At 42.6% G+C, this 22670-nt stretch overlaps 2 protein-coding genes across 2 annotated transcripts; one reads left to right on the top strand and one right to left on the bottom strand.

The window, feature by feature from the left end:
- Nucleotides 1-15789: 15789 nt before the first annotated feature.
- Nucleotides 15790-17551, bottom strand: LOC137085323 (uncharacterized). Its single transcript, XM_067451879.1, has 2 exons — nt 15966-17551; nt 15790-15850 (listed from the first exon to the last, which is right to left on the bottom strand). The coding sequence occupies exon 1, from the start codon at nt 17462-17464 to the stop codon at nt 16367-16369; it is 1098 nt and encodes a 365-aa protein (XP_067307980.1). The 5' UTR covers nt 17465-17551; the 3' UTR covers nt 15790-15850; nt 15966-16366.
- A 404-nt stretch (nt 17552-17955) lies between these two features.
- LOC137085316 (uncharacterized) lies at nt 17956-22666 on the top strand. The gene is made up of 2 exons (XM_067451867.1): nt 17956-19102; nt 22419-22666. Exons 1-2 carry the CDS (start codon nt 17987-17989, stop codon nt 22419-22421), a joined length of 1119 nt encoding a protein of 372 aa, XP_067307968.1. The 5' UTR covers nt 17956-17986; the 3' UTR covers nt 22422-22666.
- The last annotated feature ends 4 nt before the right edge of the window (nt 22667-22670 follow it).

Below are 22670 nucleotides of genomic sequence, written 5' to 3'. Positions count from 1 at the left end.
TGCACCTGGCGTCGCATTGTTCAGGTCTATGATGGGGTTTTTTATTTTTAAATTCAGCGTGAAATGGAAGTTGCAATGTGACATATGAAGCACCTTCTCAAACAAGAAAAGATGGAAGGACATCTGGAATTGATTGAATGGCTGTGGATGGCTTTTGGTTAATCTCATGTAAGTGACAGGTTGTCTTCTGTGCCTGATCCATCCTTGATTTCATTTGCATCAATGTTCCTGAAATGATTTGTTTCAAGGGTGTCCAAACTGCAGAGGTTAGCTTCAACTTGCCTCATCACACCTGGCTGGAAGGTTCTAGCTCCAACTTTCCTCAACACACCTGCCTGGAAGTTTCTAGCTCCAACTTTCCACAACGCACCTGCTTGGAAGTTTCTAGCTCCATCTTTCCACAACACACCTTTTTGGAAGTTTCTAGCTCCAACTTTCCACAACGCACCTGCTTGGAAGTTTCTAGCTCCATCTTTCCACAACACACCTTTTTGGAAGTTTCTAGCTCCAACTTTCCACAACGCACCTGCTTGGAAGTTTCTAGCTCCATCTTTCCACAACACACCTGCTGGAAGTTTCTAGCTCCAACTTTCCACAACACACCTGCTGGACGTTTCTAGCTCCAACTTTCCACAACGCACCTGCTTGGAAGTTTCTAGCTCCAACTTTCCTCTACACACCTGCCTGGAAGTTCTAGCTCCAACTTTCCTCAACACACCTGCTTGGAAGTTTCTAGCTCTATCTTTCCACAACACACTGCTGGAAGTTTCTAGCTCCAACTTTCCACAACGCACCTGTTGGAAATTTATAGCTCCAACTTTCCACAGCACACCTGCCTGGAAGTTTCTAGCTCCAGCTTGCCTCAACACACCTGCTGGAAGTTTTTAGCTCCAGCTTGCCTCAACACACCTGCCTGGAAGTTTTTAGCTCCAGCTTACTTCAACACACCTGCCTGGACGTTTCTAACTCCAACTTTCTACAACACACCTGCCTGGGAAGTTTCTAGCTCCAGCTCGCCTCAACACACCTACCTGGAAGTTTCTAGCATAAGCGGGTTCAGGTGTGTTTATTTGCTTTTGGAGTTGAACTCTACAGACCAAGTTTGGACACCACTGCTTTAGCTGTTTATCTATCCAGTCTTTTATGTGGGATCTGCTCATCATAGAGGAGTAATACATCTTTCTTCATTAGCTCATGTGACCAAACTTCAAATAGAATATTCACAATATCCTTAGATTTAGAAGAGGACTCGATTTAAACAGTCTGAACACTATTATTGATTAGTGATTTTTGGCTCAAAGAAGTCTTTGTTCTACTCTAATTTGCATTTGAATAAAATTTGTTAGAAACTGCTTTTGACAACCTTCATTGCCTCAGTAAGCTGCAGAAGTGCTGAGACTTGCCCCAGTGCTCTTTATTGACAGACAGCATGTGAATTAAGACGGGCATAATGAGCAGTCTGTCATATGGTCTGTCAATGACTCTCTATAGTCCCTGTGACACTTTCTCCTGCTCTCTCCCTCCTCTATTCTCTACGTCTCTGCATTAAACTGATTGCAGTGAACATCTCTGGGACAGTCTTGTCCTGGAATTCTACATTTCATTGGTTATTTCTTAGGTGATTATGGCAAGAAAGTGAGTTCTCCCAAAATTATGTTCAAGACTGTTGTAGCTTGCAATCTAATTTATTTATTTAAAATCAATTATAGATGATAGTGTAGCCTATATTCTATTAAAATAATCAAAAGAGAAGACAAGCAGAGTGTTTAGGAATTTATCATTAAGGGATTGGAAAATCTCTCTCTCTCTCTCTCTCTCTCTCTCTCTCTCTCTCTCTCTCTCTCTCTCTCTCTCTTCTCTCTCTCTCTCTCTCTCTCTCTCTCTCTCTCTCTCTCTCTCTCTCTCTCTCTCTCTCTCTCTCTCTCTCTCTCTCTCTCTCTCTCTCTCTCTGATGAATGGCATACAGGTTTGAAGTTTGAAACAGTGTGAGCAAGCAAGTAAATAACCAAAAAAACAAGAGAATTTTCATTTTGGAGAACTGTTTCAGTTCTCAGCCAAATACAATTTGTGTATAACTTGTGTTATTTCAATCATTAGAAATGAATCTACCATTATACATCTACATTTTGATTGTGTTTCTGTAAAATATATCCAGGATGCCTCTGAGCTCTGAGATGAAGAAGGGGGAGGAAAGCAAACACTCCCACACCTGAACTGAGGGAAAATGAGAGGTTATAATTGCTATGAGATAATGTAATGCACAGTCCTTCTGTGTCTAATCAATACACTGACATACAGATACAAGATGCACATAGAGCATATCTACGCAACTACTGAAGGAACAAGCATTATTGTGCTCGATATTGTCCTTTTCAGATGATGAAAGAGGTAGAAATAGGAGAAAATCATGGAGCTCTTTTACACAAATGACTCATTCTGTTCTCAGTGAATTCATAAACCAGTGTTCAGTAAGTGCAGACTGATGCTTCCTCATGTAAAACATTATAAATTGAGTCAAGCTTTGATTGCTTTGTTTTTCAAACTCAAATATCTGTCTTTGTCCATTGTGTGTAGCGGTCTTGCAGGTATCTAACAAAAACATAGGCCGTATTGAGATTTCTTTTTTCAAGAAATTAATACATTTCAGCAATGATGCAACAAATAGATTAAAAGTACAGTAAAGGCATTTATAATGTTACAAAAGATTAACACTGTTCTTATGAACTTTCATTATAGAACTCATAATGACATTAAAATATGAAGGAGCGCAACATAATAATAAGAAATGTTTCTTCTGGATCTAAATGTCATTAAAGCTAAACTAAATAAAAGAGAGAAATCTACAAACAAGAGTAAACAAAACATTGTGCTAGAGCACAATCAACACCGGACAATGAGGAACCTGAAATGAGGGCAATATATTCTTGAACTCAATGGACAAAACAAGGATCAGGTGTGTGAAACCAATGAAACAATGAGTAAACATGACAAGCAGTGACAGTATACTTAGTAACCAAGGCCTCAACAAAACATTGCAATTAAAAAAAAAATTTTTTTTACGTAAACGGTGGTGCGTTTCCGTGGGATGGCCATTCTTTGTGTTCTTTTTGAAAGATTTTCGAAACCTGATGAAATCTGATGGTATAAATATGCGTTTAATACTGCGTAATACGCTCGTTGTTGGTCACTGCCCTTGCTATCCAGAATAAAAGGGAACATCCTAATTATTGTGATCGTACATTTGCCTTGCATTTCAGGATGAAAAGACAAACATTTTAGGTGAAGGATAATCAACTTTATACCTCTGAGACTGTTATGATCTACATTCACCGAAAGGATTATAAGAAACACCTGTTCAATTTCTCATTAATGCAATTATCTATTTCTCTTTTGGGCGACTGGTCAGGAAGGGACTAAAATAGAGAAACTTGTCAGGTGCAAGTTTGCATCTTATTCTGAATGTCTGGCATTTACAGAGAAATCCCTGTAGACATGGTGATTAAAATAAAGCTACCTTTGCATGCTATATATATGAGGTGGTTTTTATTGTACAGCAGAAGGTTTCCTCGCCCAGCACTATGTTTATCTTCTCAAACTGCCTGCTGCTTAATCAAAAACTGTAGGTTCCAAGAAATGATTAATTGTAAGGGGGGGAATCAGAGGGAATGCCAGCTCACAGCAAGAGCGCTCATTATAAGAAATTAATAAGGTGAAACGAAGACACTCGCTGGATGAGTTTCACGGTTTGACAGGTGAATTTGCATAATGTCCTGAGCAACCAGAAGTACACATCTGGAGTGTAGATGTCTGTCTGTCTGTCTATCCATCCATCCACAATATCAAAATTAGGCATGCCTACAACCTTCAAACGTCAAAGTTATACAACGTGTGAACTCTCAGGCAAGATTGTAGTCAATCTGATATCAAAGCTGGTCTTTCATTTTCTGTGCTTTATAATCGTTTCAGCAGAATGTCTGCAATTTGTCTTCAAGGTTAGGTTGGTCATAACAACAAGGGTCAAAAATGATTTTTTTTTTTTGTGCTCTAACAAAAAGTTAATTCCATGTGTTCTGGGCATACAATGGTAATCCCATATTGATATACTCTTGTGCACAAAAAACAACAACCCTAAATGGTAATAATTCAGTTGCAGTACTCACCAAAATATCAAGATTCACATTTGTTTCAGGGTTACCACAGGACTCCAAATAAACAAATTAAAGAAGAAAAAGAATAACCATCCTAAAACAACAAATGTTAAAGTCATACTCTTTTAGAAAGTAATGATTGATAGATATGCCTTCGTCTTTGGCCAACATTTATCACTCCTTCATTAATGTTTCATTCTGTGTTAATGGAGATTGCTGTGAACAGTGGTGAGAGAAATAAATCAGAATGTCACGAGAAAAACTGGACTGAGAAGGAACCAAGCTTGAGCTCACTGACAATCTGAAGCCTGATGTTTGAAGGACAATGTGTAAAATAAGTTTTCTGTTTGTCATTAAAATAGCTAGATAAACAGCTCAGGCATTGAAACACTTCGACACTACAACTAAGAGACATTTTGAAAACAATAAATCTTCTATTGAAACTTCATGTGTGTGACCATTGCATTGAATATTGATTAGCATTGATTTAGGGTGAATGTGATTTATTTAGAATTTTACGAAGTAGAATTTAATTAAATGTATATCTTTTCTGTATGTGTAGGCTGTATATTGTGATTTGTCGCCTTTAAATTTAACGTTCATAATCCAGTGGGTGACGTTATGATTTAAGTATTGTGTTTCAAGCATATACAAACTCAGCCTAATTGTATTTTCACTGCAGTGTTTATGTTAAGTTTGTGCTAAAATGTTATTAAAATATAAAAATAAAAGCCAATTCAAAATCATTACATAAATAATAGTAAAATAGCACTTGCTCTTCTTAATAAATTTCACCATATAATCTTATAGGGAAATTGGTAAACAGATTTGCCTTGCAGTTTGCTACAATTCTGAAATTCAAGAAAAATTCTGGTATTAATCGGAAGATTAGATGAAAGCACTCCTTATTTAAAGGTCCCATGACATGAAATTTAAATTTTATGAGGTGATACACATTAATGAGTTCCCCTAGCCTGAATATTGTCCCAAGTGGCTAGAGATTTTGATCAGTGTAACCAAGTTCTATCTGTCTTTCTCTGCCTTTGAGAAAATGACAGCCCAGATAAACTGATAATGAATTCTCCTGTTTTGACGTCATACCAGGAAAGGTTACCTCCCCTTCCTTTGCTTTGGCCGCCCAAATAATTATTAAAGAATGGATTCAGTTTGTCAGTCGCAATGTCAGCACAGGCTTTACCATATGGATTAGAACGCGCCGCCACAAACAGTGAGTAACAATGTTCATTAATGCCTGATCTGGGATCAGTGAGTTCTGATGTGTAGCTATCATTCAAGTTTACACAGACTTTCTTTCCAAATCGTTTAAAACTGTCAGTCCCGCCGCTTGCCGTCTTGATGCATCAGTGAATCAAACCAGTGACAAAAACCATCAACTTCACGTCATTTCTGTTAGTAGCATGAAACAAATCTGTAATTTAAATGGTTATCAGAGCTCTCAGATACAAACAAAATAAACTTGCGCTCACAGCGCTCTCAACAAGTCGGTACAATTAACACTTTCTGATCAATCTTTCCCCAGCTCTCCATCTCTCTCTGGACTGGTAGTGCTGCTTGCCTCACTAAATCACGCCCCCTCTGCCACTCATTTTAAATGCAAAGATGTCAGCCAATCACAACAGTGGGTGTTTTCACTGAAGTCTCACAGCAGACACGCCCTTTGAAACAGAGCATTCAAGCCAGAGCAATAGTATAATGCCTTTCATTTCTAAATTATGAATTTTTTTGATGTAAAAACCATACTAACAATATAAGTACATCTCATGAAACATTATAAAATCATTAACAAATCCATGCCATGGGACCTTTATTAACTTCACTACTTGTAAATGATCATTTGTAACCCATTTGGTTTTAATATACAAAATATGCTGAGTATAATGTTTATGGGCAATTTATTATGAATTAAAATGTCTGTACTTTTTAAAATGTCTGTGCCATTTTAATTAAGTTTTTTATTTTTATATCAGTTTTTAGTTTAAGTAATTTTAGTACTTCAAACAAAGTAGACTTGTTTTTATTTCAGTTAGCTAATTTTCATTTAAGTAACATTTAAGTAACTCCATAACTTTTTTCCATCGCATATTTATATTTTATTTCACTTTAGCTTTATTTAAATGTTTAATAGTGTTAGTTTACAATAACAACATTGGGATGTCTTGCCTGAAGTTTTAAAGCAATTAAACATTTCCCTGATTTGACACAATAGCCATATATTTGTAAATAATTCAAACCTATTTTCTATCTCTTAAATCCTGACATGAATTATTCATTTAGTTATAGATTCTATTTAAGCACTGAATATTCATCGAACATCTCAAATCAAATTAGCTGCACTTCACAGGATTCTGGGCACACATGACAATCATATGAGACTAAGGAAAAAAACAGTTTAGAGTTCTTTGAAGAATTAAAGGCTTGTTTCTAGTACACATTCATGCTTTAACGGCTTGGCAAATGGATTCCACTCACTATGGCTCCACAGAAGCCCAGAAACTAATTCCTCTGTGCCAGAGGATGAGGACTGCTCACCACAGCTTACATAGCACTTAGCGAGAGGCCTTCGTGGGTAGAAATCACACCGTCTCCGGCTGGCAAACACTGGGGTCTGTTTTGGCAGGACAGTAGGACAGAGATCCAGCCTCTTCACAAGAGCAGAGATGAGAGGAAACGGGAGCGGCTGCAAACAGCCTATTGTTTATTAGCTCAAAATAAATTTCACATTACAAGTCCAACAAATTGGTGTTTGTTCTGACATTTAGTTTGATTTCTTGGTTCAAACCAGAGTTTGATTTAACTTCCTCCATCTTTCCTGCAGGTTTGTATATTAGCCAGTTTTGGGGAAGCTATACTTCGTAACTGTAGCTTGCTAAGCAACGTTTTTAGTAGAGTTTTACAATTTAGTTCATTTTAGAATCATGTGATGCCTCACATGATGATAGAATGTTTAGAAGTTGATGAGAATTTTTGGGAGATGAGAGAGTTTGAGAATTGAGCCTGAAAAACTAAAAAGAAGTAGGCTAACTAAAAGTATTTTATTACACTGAAGCTATATTAAAGAACAAGTACAGGATAATACATGGGTATAGCGATTTGTTCAACGTTTCAGTTTTTTCAATAAATGAGTCGCTGTAGGCCTACCCATCGTCATTGCCAATTTGTTTGGCGGAAAAGCTTTATGTGCTATAAAATATTTATATCGCATAAAACCTTTCCCCCATATATTATGTTATAAATGTAATGTTATAATTTGATGTAGGTCATAATGTTAATAACTGCGAAAGTAAGCTGTCCGTCGAGGAAAGACTGATGCACACCTTCTAAATTATTTGATATCAGTAAACCCTCGATCTACAGCATGCGGTGTCTTTCCACTCCGAGAGAGAAGAAAATACACACGTTTCAGTGTTATGTCTGAGGATAAATCGTCTCGTTTTGTTCCACGCCACTCGTCGTGGAGGCGGGAAGCTCTGGGAGCGAGTGTTTGACGGAAACAGACAGCTCCGGAGGGACATGGACAGGATTCACAGTAATTCACAGGATGAGCAATGAGAGGAAAATGGAAAGTGTGCAAATTGGGTAGGTTTACTGCACGAGGCAAAGGAGCTGTTGACAGTCATCAAGCCTGTCTCTCAAAGGGCTGAGGGAAAATAACTTTAAAGTACTCATCCTCCTGTGATCAAAATACACTAAATCTCAGGCTATTTTCATTCTGAGGTCTAATGGATGTCAGTGTATGTCGTGTACAGCATACTTACATTATACATTACGCAACCACACATTATTCTAGGCTACAAGTTGTCTAAATGTAATTGGGAATAATTCAATTGATTAACAAAAAATATGATATTCCAGGATTCTGACAGGCATGGTTACTAAGAAACAAATGGTATATGAAATGTTATAAGTAAAAGAAAATAACATCTTGTCGGTTTTGATGGACAGGATTAATAAATAATATAATAATTATTTAAAAACAAATAGGCCTACAATATTTTGTGGATCCTGACATGTCACAATAACCCTGTCACAGACGATGTGATGTGTGGGGTAGAATAAACGATGAATCAACTTTTAATAAACACAAAGAATGATAATACTACTCACGAACCATAAACATTAACAAGAGACAATGGACTTAAAGGGTTTTTTAAGATCTGTCATTAATTACGTAACCTCAGACCCAGAAGACCGTTCATCTTCGGAACACAAATGAAGATAATTTTGTTGAAATCTGATGCATCAACAAGGCCTCCATTGGCAACGATGACATTTCCTCACTTAAGACCCATAAAAGGCACTAATGACGTCGTTACACATGATCTGGCCATCACTATATAAGCTGTTATTTAGTTATTCTTTTTTTGAGGACAAAAACTATTCTCGTCACTTCATAAAATGATTGTAGAATCATTGTAGAATCATTGATCACTGTAATGAGATGGGCTTTGTAACAACGTCTTTAGTGCCTTTATGGATCTTGAGAGAGGAAATGACATTGGTGTCAATGAAGGCCTTGCTTCATTTGTGTTTCAAAGATGAACAAAGGTCTTATAGTTGTCAAACAACATGAGGGTAAGTAGTTAAAGGGGGGGTGAAACACTCAGTTTCAGTCAGTGTCATGTCAATCTTGAGTACCTATAGAGTAGCATTGCATCCTGCATATCTCCGAAAAGTCTTTATTTTTTTAATAATTATATAAGAAAGATGCGCTGTTCCGAGTCTTTCCGAAAAAAGCCGAGCGGGTGGGGGCGTGTCGTGTGAGCGGAGCTAAATAATGACGTGTATAGCAGCGCTGTAGTGTTGAGTCGAGTCCGTCATCCCTAACAGCGGGAAAAAAACTTTATTCAAAATAAAAATATGGCTTTTAATCAGATACAGCCATACATCTATGATCCGGAATCAGACCCAGAGGCTGCAGTTGAACAGGAGCAGCAGCAAAAACGACTAGAGCAGGACGTCTGTATGTGGTAAGTTACAAGTTATACACTAACTATATAATATGCTTAGCGGCTTGTGTTATTTACATATTTATACTTGAATTATATCGTCGTATTTTTGTCTTTGAAGGTGTACATGTGGGAAGTGCAGTTGTGCACGTGTGTTTGTGTGTTTACGCGTGGTTTGTGTAGAGACATTTGAAGCAGTCTCACTCACCCTTCTAACGTTGGGACTGCTCCATCCTTCAGCATTAGGCGATTGGGAAAATGCGGCGTCGAGCTGGGCCTTGTGAAACAGTCGGCACCGAAATGCAGCGAACAGATATAAACATTCGCGCAACTCAGTTGCTGATCCGGAAAAGCAAATTACATCCACTGTTGCCTTAACGCGGGGTTTTGGGGAATCTGTGCAAGACTGTCTTGGTCTGGCAACCAAAAACGCACTTTTTTGGTGACATTATGTGTAATTGTCACCTGTCCAGCAATCTACAAACCAGCGCTTTGATGGGCGTAGGCTGTTGCTTTCGCTCTCTCCCTCGCTCTCTCTCACGCGCTTCCGGTAGAATTGTCCGTAAGGCCCATACAAGGAAATTCCGCCCCCACTAACGTCAATGGGGACGCATGATCTCAAAAAACTTGCCGAAACTTATGACTAACCGGAAGTAGTATTTTTGACAAAGAAATACTCCCATCAAACGTCCACCTTAACTTTTGAAACTTTGTCTATGTTTAGTATGGGATTCCAAGTCTTTAACAGTGTAAAAAGATCAGTATGCATGAAACAGCATTTCACCCCCCCTTTAATGATTTTTGGGTGAACTAACTCTTTAAGAAGACAAAATGCTTAAATGCATAAGGAAGGTAATCAACAGAACAGGGAAAGGGCAATGACAATGAAAACGAAAACGAAAGACTAGGGGTCATGTATATGACAAAGTTTTACTAAAACTTTTTATATGTCTTGGCTGTTCATTTACACGGCAGCTGTGTTTTGGGACCATGAAAATGAACTGATTTTAAACTGATTGAAAACGGGTTTTAAAGTGCAAATTTATTTTAAAAATACCGTTATTGTTATTGTGTAAACAACAAAAATATGATTTTATGAAAATGGTGATGTCATGCACATGTGTATTACGTTTTCAGTTTATAGGTGCATAGTTTTTCTTCACAAAGTTATATCACCAACTACTGGCTTGGCAACAGAATACAGTGGGTTTTTTTTGTTTTTAGCCGTTTTTGCAGATCTGTGTGCAAAGGAAAAACTTTCCAGTTATTAGTAGATCCTTAGTACCCTAAGGTGGAGTTTAAATAAGTGGCCTGAAACATTATAAGCAACTTTGTCATCTGTACACAAAACAACACAAAGGGGAAACTTTTCTGGTTTTAGTACATTGTTGTCATGTAAACGTACCCTAAATCTAAACAAAACGGTGATAACTAAACACGTCTTTGACAAAAGTGTTATATATGAAAATAAGCAGGAACATTATTTTTGTCCTTATTTGGATCTTGACAAGCTTTAAGATTAAACCACTTTAAACCACTGTTGAGTGAAAAATCACATTTTGTGCTTGCCTGGAAAATAAATTCTTACAGGTTTGGAATGAACTATTTTCCTATATTTTTTGACAGTAAATGCAGTGTAGCTGCAACGTAAAGATCAGTCTGAAGGACAATATAATGTGGAGATGGTGGACAGTCCAGTTGTAGGTTGTCAAATGGTCATTCAGCAGTCTGACAGCTTGTGGGAAGAAACTGCTTTATTTGGGTCATGTTGACCTTTATGCATTATACTTAATTCTTATATTGTAGATCTCCATATACATTTTTTTTTTTTTACAAAAGTAATCAACCACAATTAAATATAAACACACATTTTTGGGTCCACACACATTTTGGACCCAAATGTATAATGTGAAAACAGGCCTGTAGAGGCATATGAGTGGAATTGAACTCTGCTTTGAACTAAGTAATCAAACCAAATGTGTTTGACTTGTCTATGAAGGTGTAGTATAGCTTTTCTCTTTATCTTTGGCTGAGTGTTGGCTTAGCCTAACCCATCGGAAGTCTAAACACAGCTGCACATCTGCATGAAAAAGCAAAAGTGCGTGCAAAATGTTGGCTTACAGCTTCCCCTCAGTCACTGAGATTTGACCTTCTCACGAAACTAATTACAGGAGTGATTTTCCCAGAACTGAGAAGGAGGAAAAAAACAATTTTTCATAATCACACTCTCTGTAATTAAAGTTATCGAGACACACACAGCTACAAGAATATACACCAGTCACAAACACACACCAGGTTGTTTCTATTTCCATCGAAGCAATTTGTTTCCATTAGGATATAAGAAGCAACATGATACCAGATACATACACATACATATACATTATATATATATATATATATATATATATATATATATATATATATATATATATATATATATATGAATGAGAGAGAGAGATTTGTATATTTGCAATTTGTATATTAGCAAAAATAATACAAATTTTTGCTAATATACATAAGGCAGTTGCTTCAATGGATTTAGGGGTGTGGTCCTGGTCAAGACAATCTCCTGAACTCCTGAATGTCAGAATGGGAAAGAAAGGTGATTTAAGCAATTTTGAGCGTAGCATGGTTGTTGGTGCCAGACGGGCCGTTCTGAGTATTTCACAATCTGCTCAGTTACTGGGATTTTAACGCACAACCATTTCTAGGGTTTGCAAAGAATGGTGTAAAAAGCGAAAAAAAATCCAGTATGCAGCAGTCCTGTGGGTGAAAATGCCTTGTTGATGCTAGAGGTCAGAGGAGAATGGGCCGACTGATTCAAGCTGATAAAAGAGCAACTTTGACTGAAATAACCACTCGTTTCAACCGAGGTATGCAGCAAAGCATTTGTGAAGCCACAACACGCACATTGTGCAAATGTGTTTAAATGCCACGGCCTACCTGAGAATTGTTTCTGACCATGTCCATCCCTTTATGACCACCATGTACCCATCCTCTGATGGCTACTTCCAGCAGGATAATGCACCATGTCACAAAGCTCGAATCATTTCAAATTGGTTTCTTGAACATGACAATGAGTCACTGTACTAAAATGGCCCCACAGTCACCAGATCTCAACCCAATAGAGCATCTTTGGGATGTGGTGTAACAGGAGCTTCAGGCCCTGGATGTGCATCCCACAAATCTCCATCAACTGCAAGATGCTATCCTATCAATATGGGCCAACATTTCTAAAGAATGCTTTCAGCACCTTGGTGAATCAATGCCACGTAGAATTAAAGGACAACTCTGGCGAATTTATGACGTTTGACGTTTATCTTGATTGTTATATCTTTGTGATGTACGTCTATAGAAAAAAAAAACGAACCGGATTGGTGCTTGCAACACGGAGTTATTACAGTTAATGCCCAGAGCCCCCCCTCAGCTAAAGCGGCAGCTTTGGGGACATAAACGTAACGGGTGTCTTTGTGCCTCTTAACAGACACAAAATGCAATGAAAATGTCTGTCCAACATGAACAGGTCCCTCACACGACAACGAGATGTGTTTAGCCACTTAGCCATCGTTTAAATTCACCTGTTTTAGCCGGCTAGCTGTGTCTCGCGCTGAAGTCCCGTGGGAACGCAGCGGTAGCCGGAAAGTCAAGAAGAGCATCGTGTTTATGAAAAGGCTCTGCTCATCGGCTCGTCGGTCCTCAGTATTGAACGTGACCGAGAGAAATAGTTTTTGATTCTGTACTGCTGACCCAATGAGGACTTCTTGGAGAGGACCGCTGCTTGTTCAGTTACTCGCGCATGCTTAGTATCAGCTGCTCATGAGTTCATCAGATCTCTCAGCAAAACATGACTCAGTTCAGTGAACAGTTGGAGTTACAACATATAATTCAAGACATTAGTTTATTTATATTCGGAGGGACTGTCACTCATGTCAGAAAATGAGTAACTAAAGTAACTTGTGGGATCAGTGCTGATTTGAGACGCGAACCGTTTAGAACGATTCAGTCCGATTTGGTGAACTGGTTCGCCCGGTTCACTAAAAAGGACCGGTTCAAAAAGAACGATTCGTTCGTGACCGGACATCACTAGAGTGATGATCCGATCGGGCTCACGAGTGAAGAAGAAATTGTTAGCGTTTGTGCCTTTCCGAATTGTAAAAATTTGCAGCGAACACTTGACTAACTTACAAAGACACAACAAAGCCGGGCCGGTTGAAGAAAAATGCCATTCCGTGGGTGCAGCCACTGCGGAGGTAATGTAAACTTTATGTATCCTTCCATTTGGGCACACCCAGCTTGAGGAAAGATGTGCAGTAATTTAAAATAATTTGCTTTACACACACATTATGCTCTTACCAACTGGACTGGCTACCGCTGCGTTCCCACGGGACTTCAGCGCGAAACACAGATAGCCGGCTAAAACAGGTGAATTTAAACAATGGCTAAGTGGCTAAACGCATCTCGTTGTCGTGTGAGGGACCTGTTCATGTTTCACAGACATTTTAATTGCATTTTGTGTCTGTTAAGAGACACAAAGACACCCTTTACGTGCATGTCCCCAAAGCTGCCGCTTTAGCTGAGGGGCGGCTCTGGGCATTAACTGTAATAACTCCGTGTTGCAAGCACCAATCCGGTTCGTTTTATTTTTTTATAGACTGTACTCACAAAGATATAACGATCAAGATAAACTTAAAAATTCGCCAGAGATGTCCTTCAAGGCAGTTCTGAAGGCGAGAGGGGGTCAAACAGAGTATTAGTATGGTGTTCCTAATAATCCTTTAGGTGACTGTATATATATATATATATATATATATATATATATATATATATATATATATATATATATATATATATATATATATATATATATATATATATATGATAATCTGTATTGTCTCTCTCTCTCTCTCTCTCTCTCTCTCTCTCTCTCTCTCTCTCTCACACACATGCACACAATATTTTGAAAAGTTTAGGGTTGGTAAGATTTTTTTTAAGTCTATCATGCATTGATAATAAAACAGTAAAAATATTAAATTTCACTGTTAATAATAACTTTTGATATATTTTAATATGCAATTTATTAATGTGAGAGTAAAGCTGAATTTTCAGCATCATTACTCCAGTCTTCGGTATCCTCCAGAACTCATTCTAATATGCGGATTTGCTCAAGAATCATGCTTCTGTGCTGAATAAAAGTTAAACAAATAAACATATTCATAGTTTACTACATTGTTTTTTCTTTACTAACACATACAGACACACTCAAACAGGGTGTAAATAAGGGATGGCAGGCGCACAGTAGAGAGAGATGAGAGAAGGTGTGCTGCCAATGTCTGTTTGCCACACAGAGCGACATCTCTGCTGTGCCATGTGGGCAAGAGGAGAGAAGCTCTACCAAACAGTCAGAGTGTTTGTGTGTGTGTGTGTGTGTGTGTGTGTGTGTGTAGCTAAGCACCATGAATGACTGTCTGGGGCTGAACGTGTCTAGACACCATATCATCTCAGTGGGCGTTCCTGCATGTGAAGGCAGAGTTGGTCTGAGGATCACCTTCACAATCAGTTACATTTGCTGGAATAATGGTAGTTAAATATAAAATTGTTTCTGTACATAACTTTGAGGTAATATTTCTACATTAAACTTTTAGGGCTCAAATTTCAAAATATGTACATTTGAATAACCATTGAACCGATTGCAGTTGTAAAAATGTAATTATTTTTCCTGGTTCCTTGGCTCATGCCTAGATTTTCTGCCTATTTGCTTTCATCATTTTGACCTGATATTTTGATCAAAGTAACTTGAGACCACTTTGGTCAAAAATTTAAGTCAAACCAGTCCCATTAATGAATTTGATGCGACGAATCCAATCAGGAATGATTATTAAATACACTCTCAGACAAAAATGTGTAAAAATTGTACCTTTCATGATACAACAGCTTGTCACTGAGGCAGGACTCTTAAAAATACATATTTGTACCTTTTTCATCCTTAAAAGGAACCTATTCTACTTTGCAGTGAACCGTAAATACAGGTACAAAGACGTCCTTTTAAAAGGTATTGCCCCCATGAAAAGCTGTTGTAGCCCTAAAGTTACAGTCTGTGCTATTTTTTTCTGAGAGTGTATTGACTTTGAACTTGCTTTGTAGATTTGTTGCAATGCCCTGAGTGATCTTGTTATCTTTAGGATTTGATAAGATGCCAATTAAATTAGGCTGTACCTTGGCAACACATTGGCTTACTGAAATGAAACTTAATAAATTAAGGTTTTGGCAGTGACATAAATTGTGTTTTGCAAAGTTTGCTTCACTTGTTGCGGTGTTGAATCACTTTCTAGATTATTATGCAGAGTGATCAGATGCATTTTTTAATAATTGAAAAAATCTTAATAGTCAAAAAAAAAAGTACTACTTTTTGGCCCTGGCACAAAATGACCAGCTCATCATTTCGGTATATCATCAGCACATGGGAAAGTGTGAACGAGTAGGTACAAGAGCAGAATGATTGTTAAAAGGATGGAAGAAGTGCTTCCAAATATTAGTTGTGTTTCCATCCAAAGTAACAAATTTAAAATTGGAAAATTGCATAAAACATTTGCGAATAAAGCAGCATGCAGCATCCCATGTGTTCAAGAGAACAAAATCATAAAATTGGCTCGACATATCTGTAATAATAATTGTGCCGCCCATTGATTGAATGCGAGACTCCGGTTCCGTTTACAGCTGTTTATTAACACCGTAGAACTAAAAGTTCAGGTAGACAAAAATAAAAGACAGCATCAAATACTGCAAACGTTACATAAATAGCATGGCTTAGCACTGTTGTTAATGCTAATAAAGAATACAGAATAATACTGACCACTTTAGCCTGCTTCTCAACCAACGGCAGAGACATTTCCCAGAAGCAATCTTCACAGTCAACAATATGATTTTTTCAGCTTACACACAGTTGAGGCAAACACTATGAAGCATGGACTAATAGTCAAGAAACAAAAAATAGCAGATAACATCACCGCTACATGTGAGCTTTTTCCTCTGAGTTTCGTTTTCTGAACGTACCGCGGCTAACAGACGCTACTTCCGGTTTTCGTCATGTCAAAATAAAAGCATGTACACTTTTCAAAATAAACTCGAAAACGGCTGCATTTACACTCCCACCATCACACGATGTGTGATTCACAAAAAAACATTGTTAACAGAACCTTGTAAAAGATTTATGCAAATACACAAATACACCATGTCATTGAAAAGCTAACCTACTTATTCAGCCTCAAGCAATAGTACTGTTTTGTGTATTGACCTTTCTAAGTAAACTGGCTTATTTAAGCGTGTGCCTTTACTGTCTAGTGTTGTGTCACTAAGGAGCAGTTTGAGTTTTCTGACTCTTCCGTCAGCTCCTTGGAAGACTTCAACTACCTTCGCCAGCTTCCACTGATTTCTTGGTGCGCCATCATCTTGCAACAGTATAATGTCATTCACTTTAGCATTTCTCCTGTCTTTGTTCCATTTGCTCCTCTGCTGCAGATTCAGCAAATACTCTTTTCTCCACCTGGTCCAAAATTCATTGGACAAGAACTGTACCCTCTTCCATCTTTTCCGAAGATAGAGATCTTCCCTTACAAATTCACCAGGTGGTGGGGCGATTATTGAAGATTTCATTGTCAATATATGGTTTGGAGTTAGAGGTTCGGGTCCTAATGGATCATTGAGATATTCAGTGGTCAATGGTCGACTGTTCACTATAGCCATCACTTCATATAAGAATGTTCTTAATGAAGAGCTGTCTAATCTTCCAGCAGACTGCTCTAGGATGGAAGTAAGGACACTTCTCACGGTCCGAATCTGCCTCTCCCAGACGCCGCCCATGTGACTGGAAACAGGTGGGTTCATGACAAAGTTGCATCCCAACTCTTTCACGCGTTCTTGCTCCATTCCTTTCATTAATTCTTGGAACTCATTGCGTGCCCCGACAAAGTTTGTGCCTTGATCACTTCGTAGTTGACTTACATTGCCTCTTATGGCAATAAAACAGCGCAATGCATTTAGAAAAGCATCAGTGGAAAGGTCATCCAATGCCTCAATGTGGATGGCACGTGAACACATGCAAGTGAATAGAAGCCCATACCTCTTCAGTTCTTTCCTTCCATCTTTAACATAAAATGGTCCGAAACAGTCCATACCACTATAGGTAAATGGAGGGGTAGCTTCCATCCTCTCTGGGGGTAGGTCGGCCATTTTTTGATCTTGATTACATCTTCTGAACTTTCTGCATTTGATGCACTTGAAAATGAATGATGATACCTCACAACTACACCCCAGGATCCAAATCCCACTGGAACGTAGTTCATTGATGGTCATTCCTCGACCCTGATGCTTCACCTTCTCATGATAGTGCTTTATCAACAATCGAGACACATGATGTCCTTTGGGGAGGATGGCTGGGTGTTTGACATGAGGGTGGTGTGGCAAGGGGGGCGTGGTTCAGCGAGGTCTGCAGCGGGAGAGAGGGCCACGGGACGAGCGGTAAGTGAGTGGGTTGGACGCAGATTAATAACACCTGTCTCTTGTTCTAGTAATGAGCGCGGAGACGGGATAAAACACCAGCGGAACCGGAGACCGAAGAGAGAGAGAGTCGGACTGTTGATGCACAGAGACCCTGAGTATACCGGAAGCCGGAAGTGCGTGACCCGGAAGTGATACAGAGACTGAGCGATATATGAGAAAAGAGACACACGAGGAAGTGTGCACGTTTGTGTTTGAGTGAATAATAAATAAGCATCAACAGTCCTGCCGACCCCCGTGTCCTCTTCCTTCCTTACCTCATCGAACTCGTCACACTGGTGCCGAAACCCGGGAAGGAAGCAGGACAGAGCCGCCGCCATGACAACGCCCTCCGCCTCGCCATTTGCGGAGATCATCACCTCCCTCGCGGTCCTCCACCAGGAACATCACAAGGCATTGCTGGACCTTCGGACCGAGCAGGAGCGCCGCTTCGAGGCCATTGTCCAAGGCCAGCAAGAGGACCGCGAGCAGTTCCGGAGCTGGATGGACCGGGAGGTTCGCGCCGAGGCCGCTGGGCGGGCCAGCGCACCGGTGCACGTGCCCCTACAAAAGATGGGGCCGGAGGACGACCCCGAGGCCTTCGTGGACCTCTTCCAAAAAGCCGCGGAGGCCTGCGGGTGGCCCCGGGCACAGTGGCCGGTGCGCCTCATTCCACTGCTATCCGGCGAAGCCCAGGCGGCCGCGCAACATCTACCGGTTGCGAACCTCCTGGACTACGATGATCTGAAGCGGGCCATTCTTCAGCGGGTCGGCCGGACCCCAGAACAACACCGCCAGCGTTTCCGCTCCCTGGAGTGGGGCGAGTCCGGTCGACCCTTCGCCTTGGCCCAACAGCTCCGGGACGAGTGCCGCAGATGGCTGCTGGCCGGCGGCAGCGACGTGGACCATGTCGTCGATGTGGTGGTACTGGAGCAGTTCATCACTCGGCTCCCCAGGAAGACCGCCGAGTGGGTCCAGTGCCACCGGCCCACGTCGCTGGAGACGGCCATCAATTTGGCGGAGGACCACCTGGTGGCGTGCCCGGGGGTCGGCGCACCCCCACTAACTTCTCCCTCTCTCTCTCCCCCTTCTCTCTCGCTCTCTCGACCTGTCCCTCTCCCCAGGTCCCGCCCTCCAGGCCCTCCTCGCGTTTCCCCCAGAGGCCGGGGTGGGATGGGCCCTGGACCGTCTGGGAGTTCGCGGGTCCCGCCCAGGGGGGCGGGGCCGCTGGGGACGGGTAGTGACTATGGATCCGGTTCCGCCCCCTATCCGCGCTCAGCCTCCAACCCACTCCCCGCCGCCGGGGCGGCGGGTAGGCCTGGGCTGGCCTGCTGGCGGTGCGGTGATCCGGATCATTTTGTGGACCGATGTCCGATGATGGACATCGGAACAATGATCCGGATCCCGGACGTCCAGCGGACCACCCCCGATCAAGCAGGAGAGTACCAAATTCCTGTAAGTATCAAGGGGGGTACATATCAGGCCTTGGTGGATTCAGGATGTAACCAAACCTCGATCCATCAAAGCCTGATTCAGCCTGGGGCGTTGGATACAAGCCGCGTGGTTAAGGTGCGGTGTGTGCACGGGGATGTGGTGGAATATCCGGTTGTCCCAGTCACGATACAGTTTAGGGGGAAAAAGCATAGTGTTGAGGTGGCGGTTAGTCCCCACCTCCGGCATCCGCTAATTCTGGGGACGAATTGGCCCGCCTTTTCGGCGTTATTGGGGTCGTTGTGCGCGGATGCCGCTTGGGGAAACAAGGCTAGGAACGGGGCGGTGCGAGTGCAGGTTGGCGAGGCTGATACGGGGCCCTTGGGAACAGCTTCAGAGGAACCGAGCGGGGTTGAGAGACTGATTCTCTCGGACCGCGATGACTTCCCTCTGGAGCAGTCTCAAGACGAGACGCTAAAACATGCGTTTCAACAGGTCCGCACCATCGACGGTCAGCCCCTTCAACCCGCATTGCCCGTCACGTATCCTTATTTTGCCATAATTAAGGATAGGTTGTATCGAGTGACCCAAGACGCTCAGTCAAAAATGGATACAACCCAATTGTTAGTACCAAAGAGCCGCCGGGAAATGCTTTTCCAGGCGGCTCATTCGAACCCGATGGCGGGCCACCTGGGACAGGCGGCCACGCTGAATCGTTTAATGACCCGATTCTTTTGGCCAGGCATTTATGACAATGTGCGCAGGTGGTGCGCGTCTTGTCCTGAATGTCAGTTGGTGAACCCACTGGCCGCCCCAAAAGCGCCATTGCGCCCTCTACCATTAATGCAGGTCCCCTTCGAGAGAATTGCGATGGACCTCATCGGGCCATTAGAACGATCCGCACGCGGGCATCGTTTTGCGCTAGTTATCGTGGACTACGCAACACGATACCCGGAAGCAGTGGCTCTCCGCAACATCTCGACGAAGAGTGTTGCGGACGCACTGTTTCGTTTAATCTCCCGGGTGGGGATTCCGAAAGAAATCCTCACTGATCAAGGCACGGCGTTTGTCACGCACGTTAAGCGAATTGTACGGATTACTGGGCATTAAATCCATTCGAACCAGCGTCTATCACCCACAAACAGACGGCTTGGTCGAACGATTTAATCGCACTCTTAAATCCATGATCCGTAAATTCGTACAAGAAGACGCCAAAAATTGGGATCGGTGGTTAGAACCCCTCTTATTTGCTGTGCGCGAGGTCCCGCAAGCCTCCACGGGGTTTTCCCCCTTCGAGCTTCTCTACGGGCGTCAGCCACGGGGGGTGCTGGACGTCCTACGAGAAACTTGGGAGGAGGGGCCTTCGTTGGCCAAAAACGAAATTCAGTACGTCATGGACTTGCGAACAAAACTCCACACATTGGGGCGGCTATCTAGGGAGAATTTGTTGCAAGCCCAGGACCGCCAGAGCCGGTCATATAACAGGGGTACGAAACTGCGCAAATTCCCACCGGGAGAGAAGGTGCTCGTTCTACTCCCAACCTCGAGCTCAAAATTAATGTCGAAGTGGCAGGGGCCGTTTGAGGTCGCACGGCAGATAGGAGAGCTCGATTATGAAGTGATACGATCCGATAGGAACGGGGCACGTCAAATATACCACCTCAATCTGCTGAAAAAATGGAATGAGGTGGAATCGGTGTTGTTGGCAACGGTGATCGGGGGAGAGGATGATCTCGGGCCAGAGGCGAGCATTAAAGCGCAATCAGTCGCGCTGGCCCCTGGGGGAGATCACCTCTCACCGTTACAACTCGCTGATTTATCGAAATTGCAGGCGGAGTTCGCCGACGTGTTCTCGCCCCTACCGGGACGTACCGACTTGATTCAGCACCATATCGAGACCGAGCCGGGCGTGGTAGTTCGCAGCCGGCCGTATCGCTTGCCTGAACACAAGAAAAAAGTAGTTCAGGACGAATTAGGCGCAATGCTCGACATGGGAGTAATCGAGGAGTCCAACAGTGACTGGGCGAGCCCGATAGTTTTGGTCCCCAAAACGGACGGCTCGGTCAGGTTCTGTGTGGACTACCGCAAGGTGAACGCTGTGTCGAAGTTCGACGCGTATCCAATGCCACGGGTTGACGAATTGCTTGATCGGTTAGGCTCGGCTCGATTTTATTCGACACTGGACTTAACAAAGGGCTATTGGCAGATCCCCTTGTCTCCATTGTCCAAAGAAAAAACAGCTTTCACCACGCCGTTCGGATTACACCAATTCGTCACGCTTCCTTTCGGCTTGTTCGGGGCACCCGCAACCTTCCAGCGACTCATGGATAGGATTTTGCGTCCCCATGCTGCATATGCTGCTGCGTACCTAGATGACATAGTGATTTATAGTCACGACTGGCAGCGGCATATGCAGCATGTGAGGGCGGTCCTGAGGTCGCTGAGGAGAGCGGGGCTCACGGCCAATCCGAAGAAGTGTGCGATTGGGCGGGTGGAAGTAAGGTATCTGGGCTTCCACTTGGGTCATGGGCAGGTGCGTCCCCAAATTGATAAGACTGCCGCAATTGCAACCTGCCCGAGGCCCAAGACCAAAAAGGAGGTAAGACAGTTCTTGGGGCTGGCGGGATATTATAGACGGTTTATACCAAATTATTCGGACCTCACCAGCCCTTTGACTGATCTTACTAGAAAGGGGCTACCAGATACGGTCCAGTGGACGGAGCCGTGTCAACAGGCTTTTACCCAAGTAAAGGCTGCCCTATGTGGCGGGCCGCTGTTACACTCCCCTGACTTTTCTCTCCCTTTCTTGTTGCAGACTGACGCGTCGGACAGGGGGCTGGGCGCAGTCCTGGCCCAAGAGGTGGAGGGGGGAGAGCGGCCGGTGCTGTACATTAGCCGCAAGCTCTCCAAGAGAGAAGCTAAGTACAGCACCATAGAAAAGGAGTGTTTGGCCATCAGATGGGCCGTTCTCACCCTCCGCTACTACCTCCTGGGGCGGGAGTTCACTCTCTGTTCGGACCACGCTCCTCTCCAATGGCTCCACCGCATGAAGGATACCAACGCGCGGATCACCCGTTGGTATCTGGCTCTTCAGCCGTTTAAGTTCAAGGTGGTCCACAGGCCGGGTGCTCAGATGGCTGTGGCCGATTTCCTCTCCAGAAATGGGGGGGGGGGGGGGGGGGGCTGCAGGCCGGACGGCTCCCCGGCCTGAGTCGGGCGGTGGGGGTATGTGGCAAGGGGGGCGTGGTTCAGCGAGGTCTGCAGCGGGAGAGAGGGCCACGGGACGAGCGGTAAGTGAGTGGGTTGGACGCAGATTAATAACACCTGTCTCTTGTTCTAGTAATGAGCGCGGAGACGGGATAAAACACCAGCGGAACCGGAGACCGAAGAGAGAGAGAGTCGGACTGTTGATGCACAGAGACCCTGAGTATACCGGAAGCCGGAAGTGCGTGACCCGGAAGTGATACAGAGACTGAGCGATATATGAGAAAAGAGACACACGAGGAAGTGTGCACGTTTGTGTTTGAGTGAATAATAAATAAGCATCAACAGTCCTGCCGACCCCCGTGTCCTCTTCCTTCCTTACCTCATC

Source organism: Pseudorasbora parva, chromosome 1 (assembly GCF_024679245.1).
Source record: "Pseudorasbora parva isolate DD20220531a chromosome 1, ASM2467924v1, whole genome shotgun sequence".
NCBI classification, from domain to species: domain Eukaryota; kingdom Metazoa; phylum Chordata; class Actinopteri; order Cypriniformes; family Gobionidae; genus Pseudorasbora; species Pseudorasbora parva.
The sequence above is the reverse complement of the archived record's forward strand: the minus strand, read 5'-3'. Positions and strand labels throughout refer to the sequence as shown.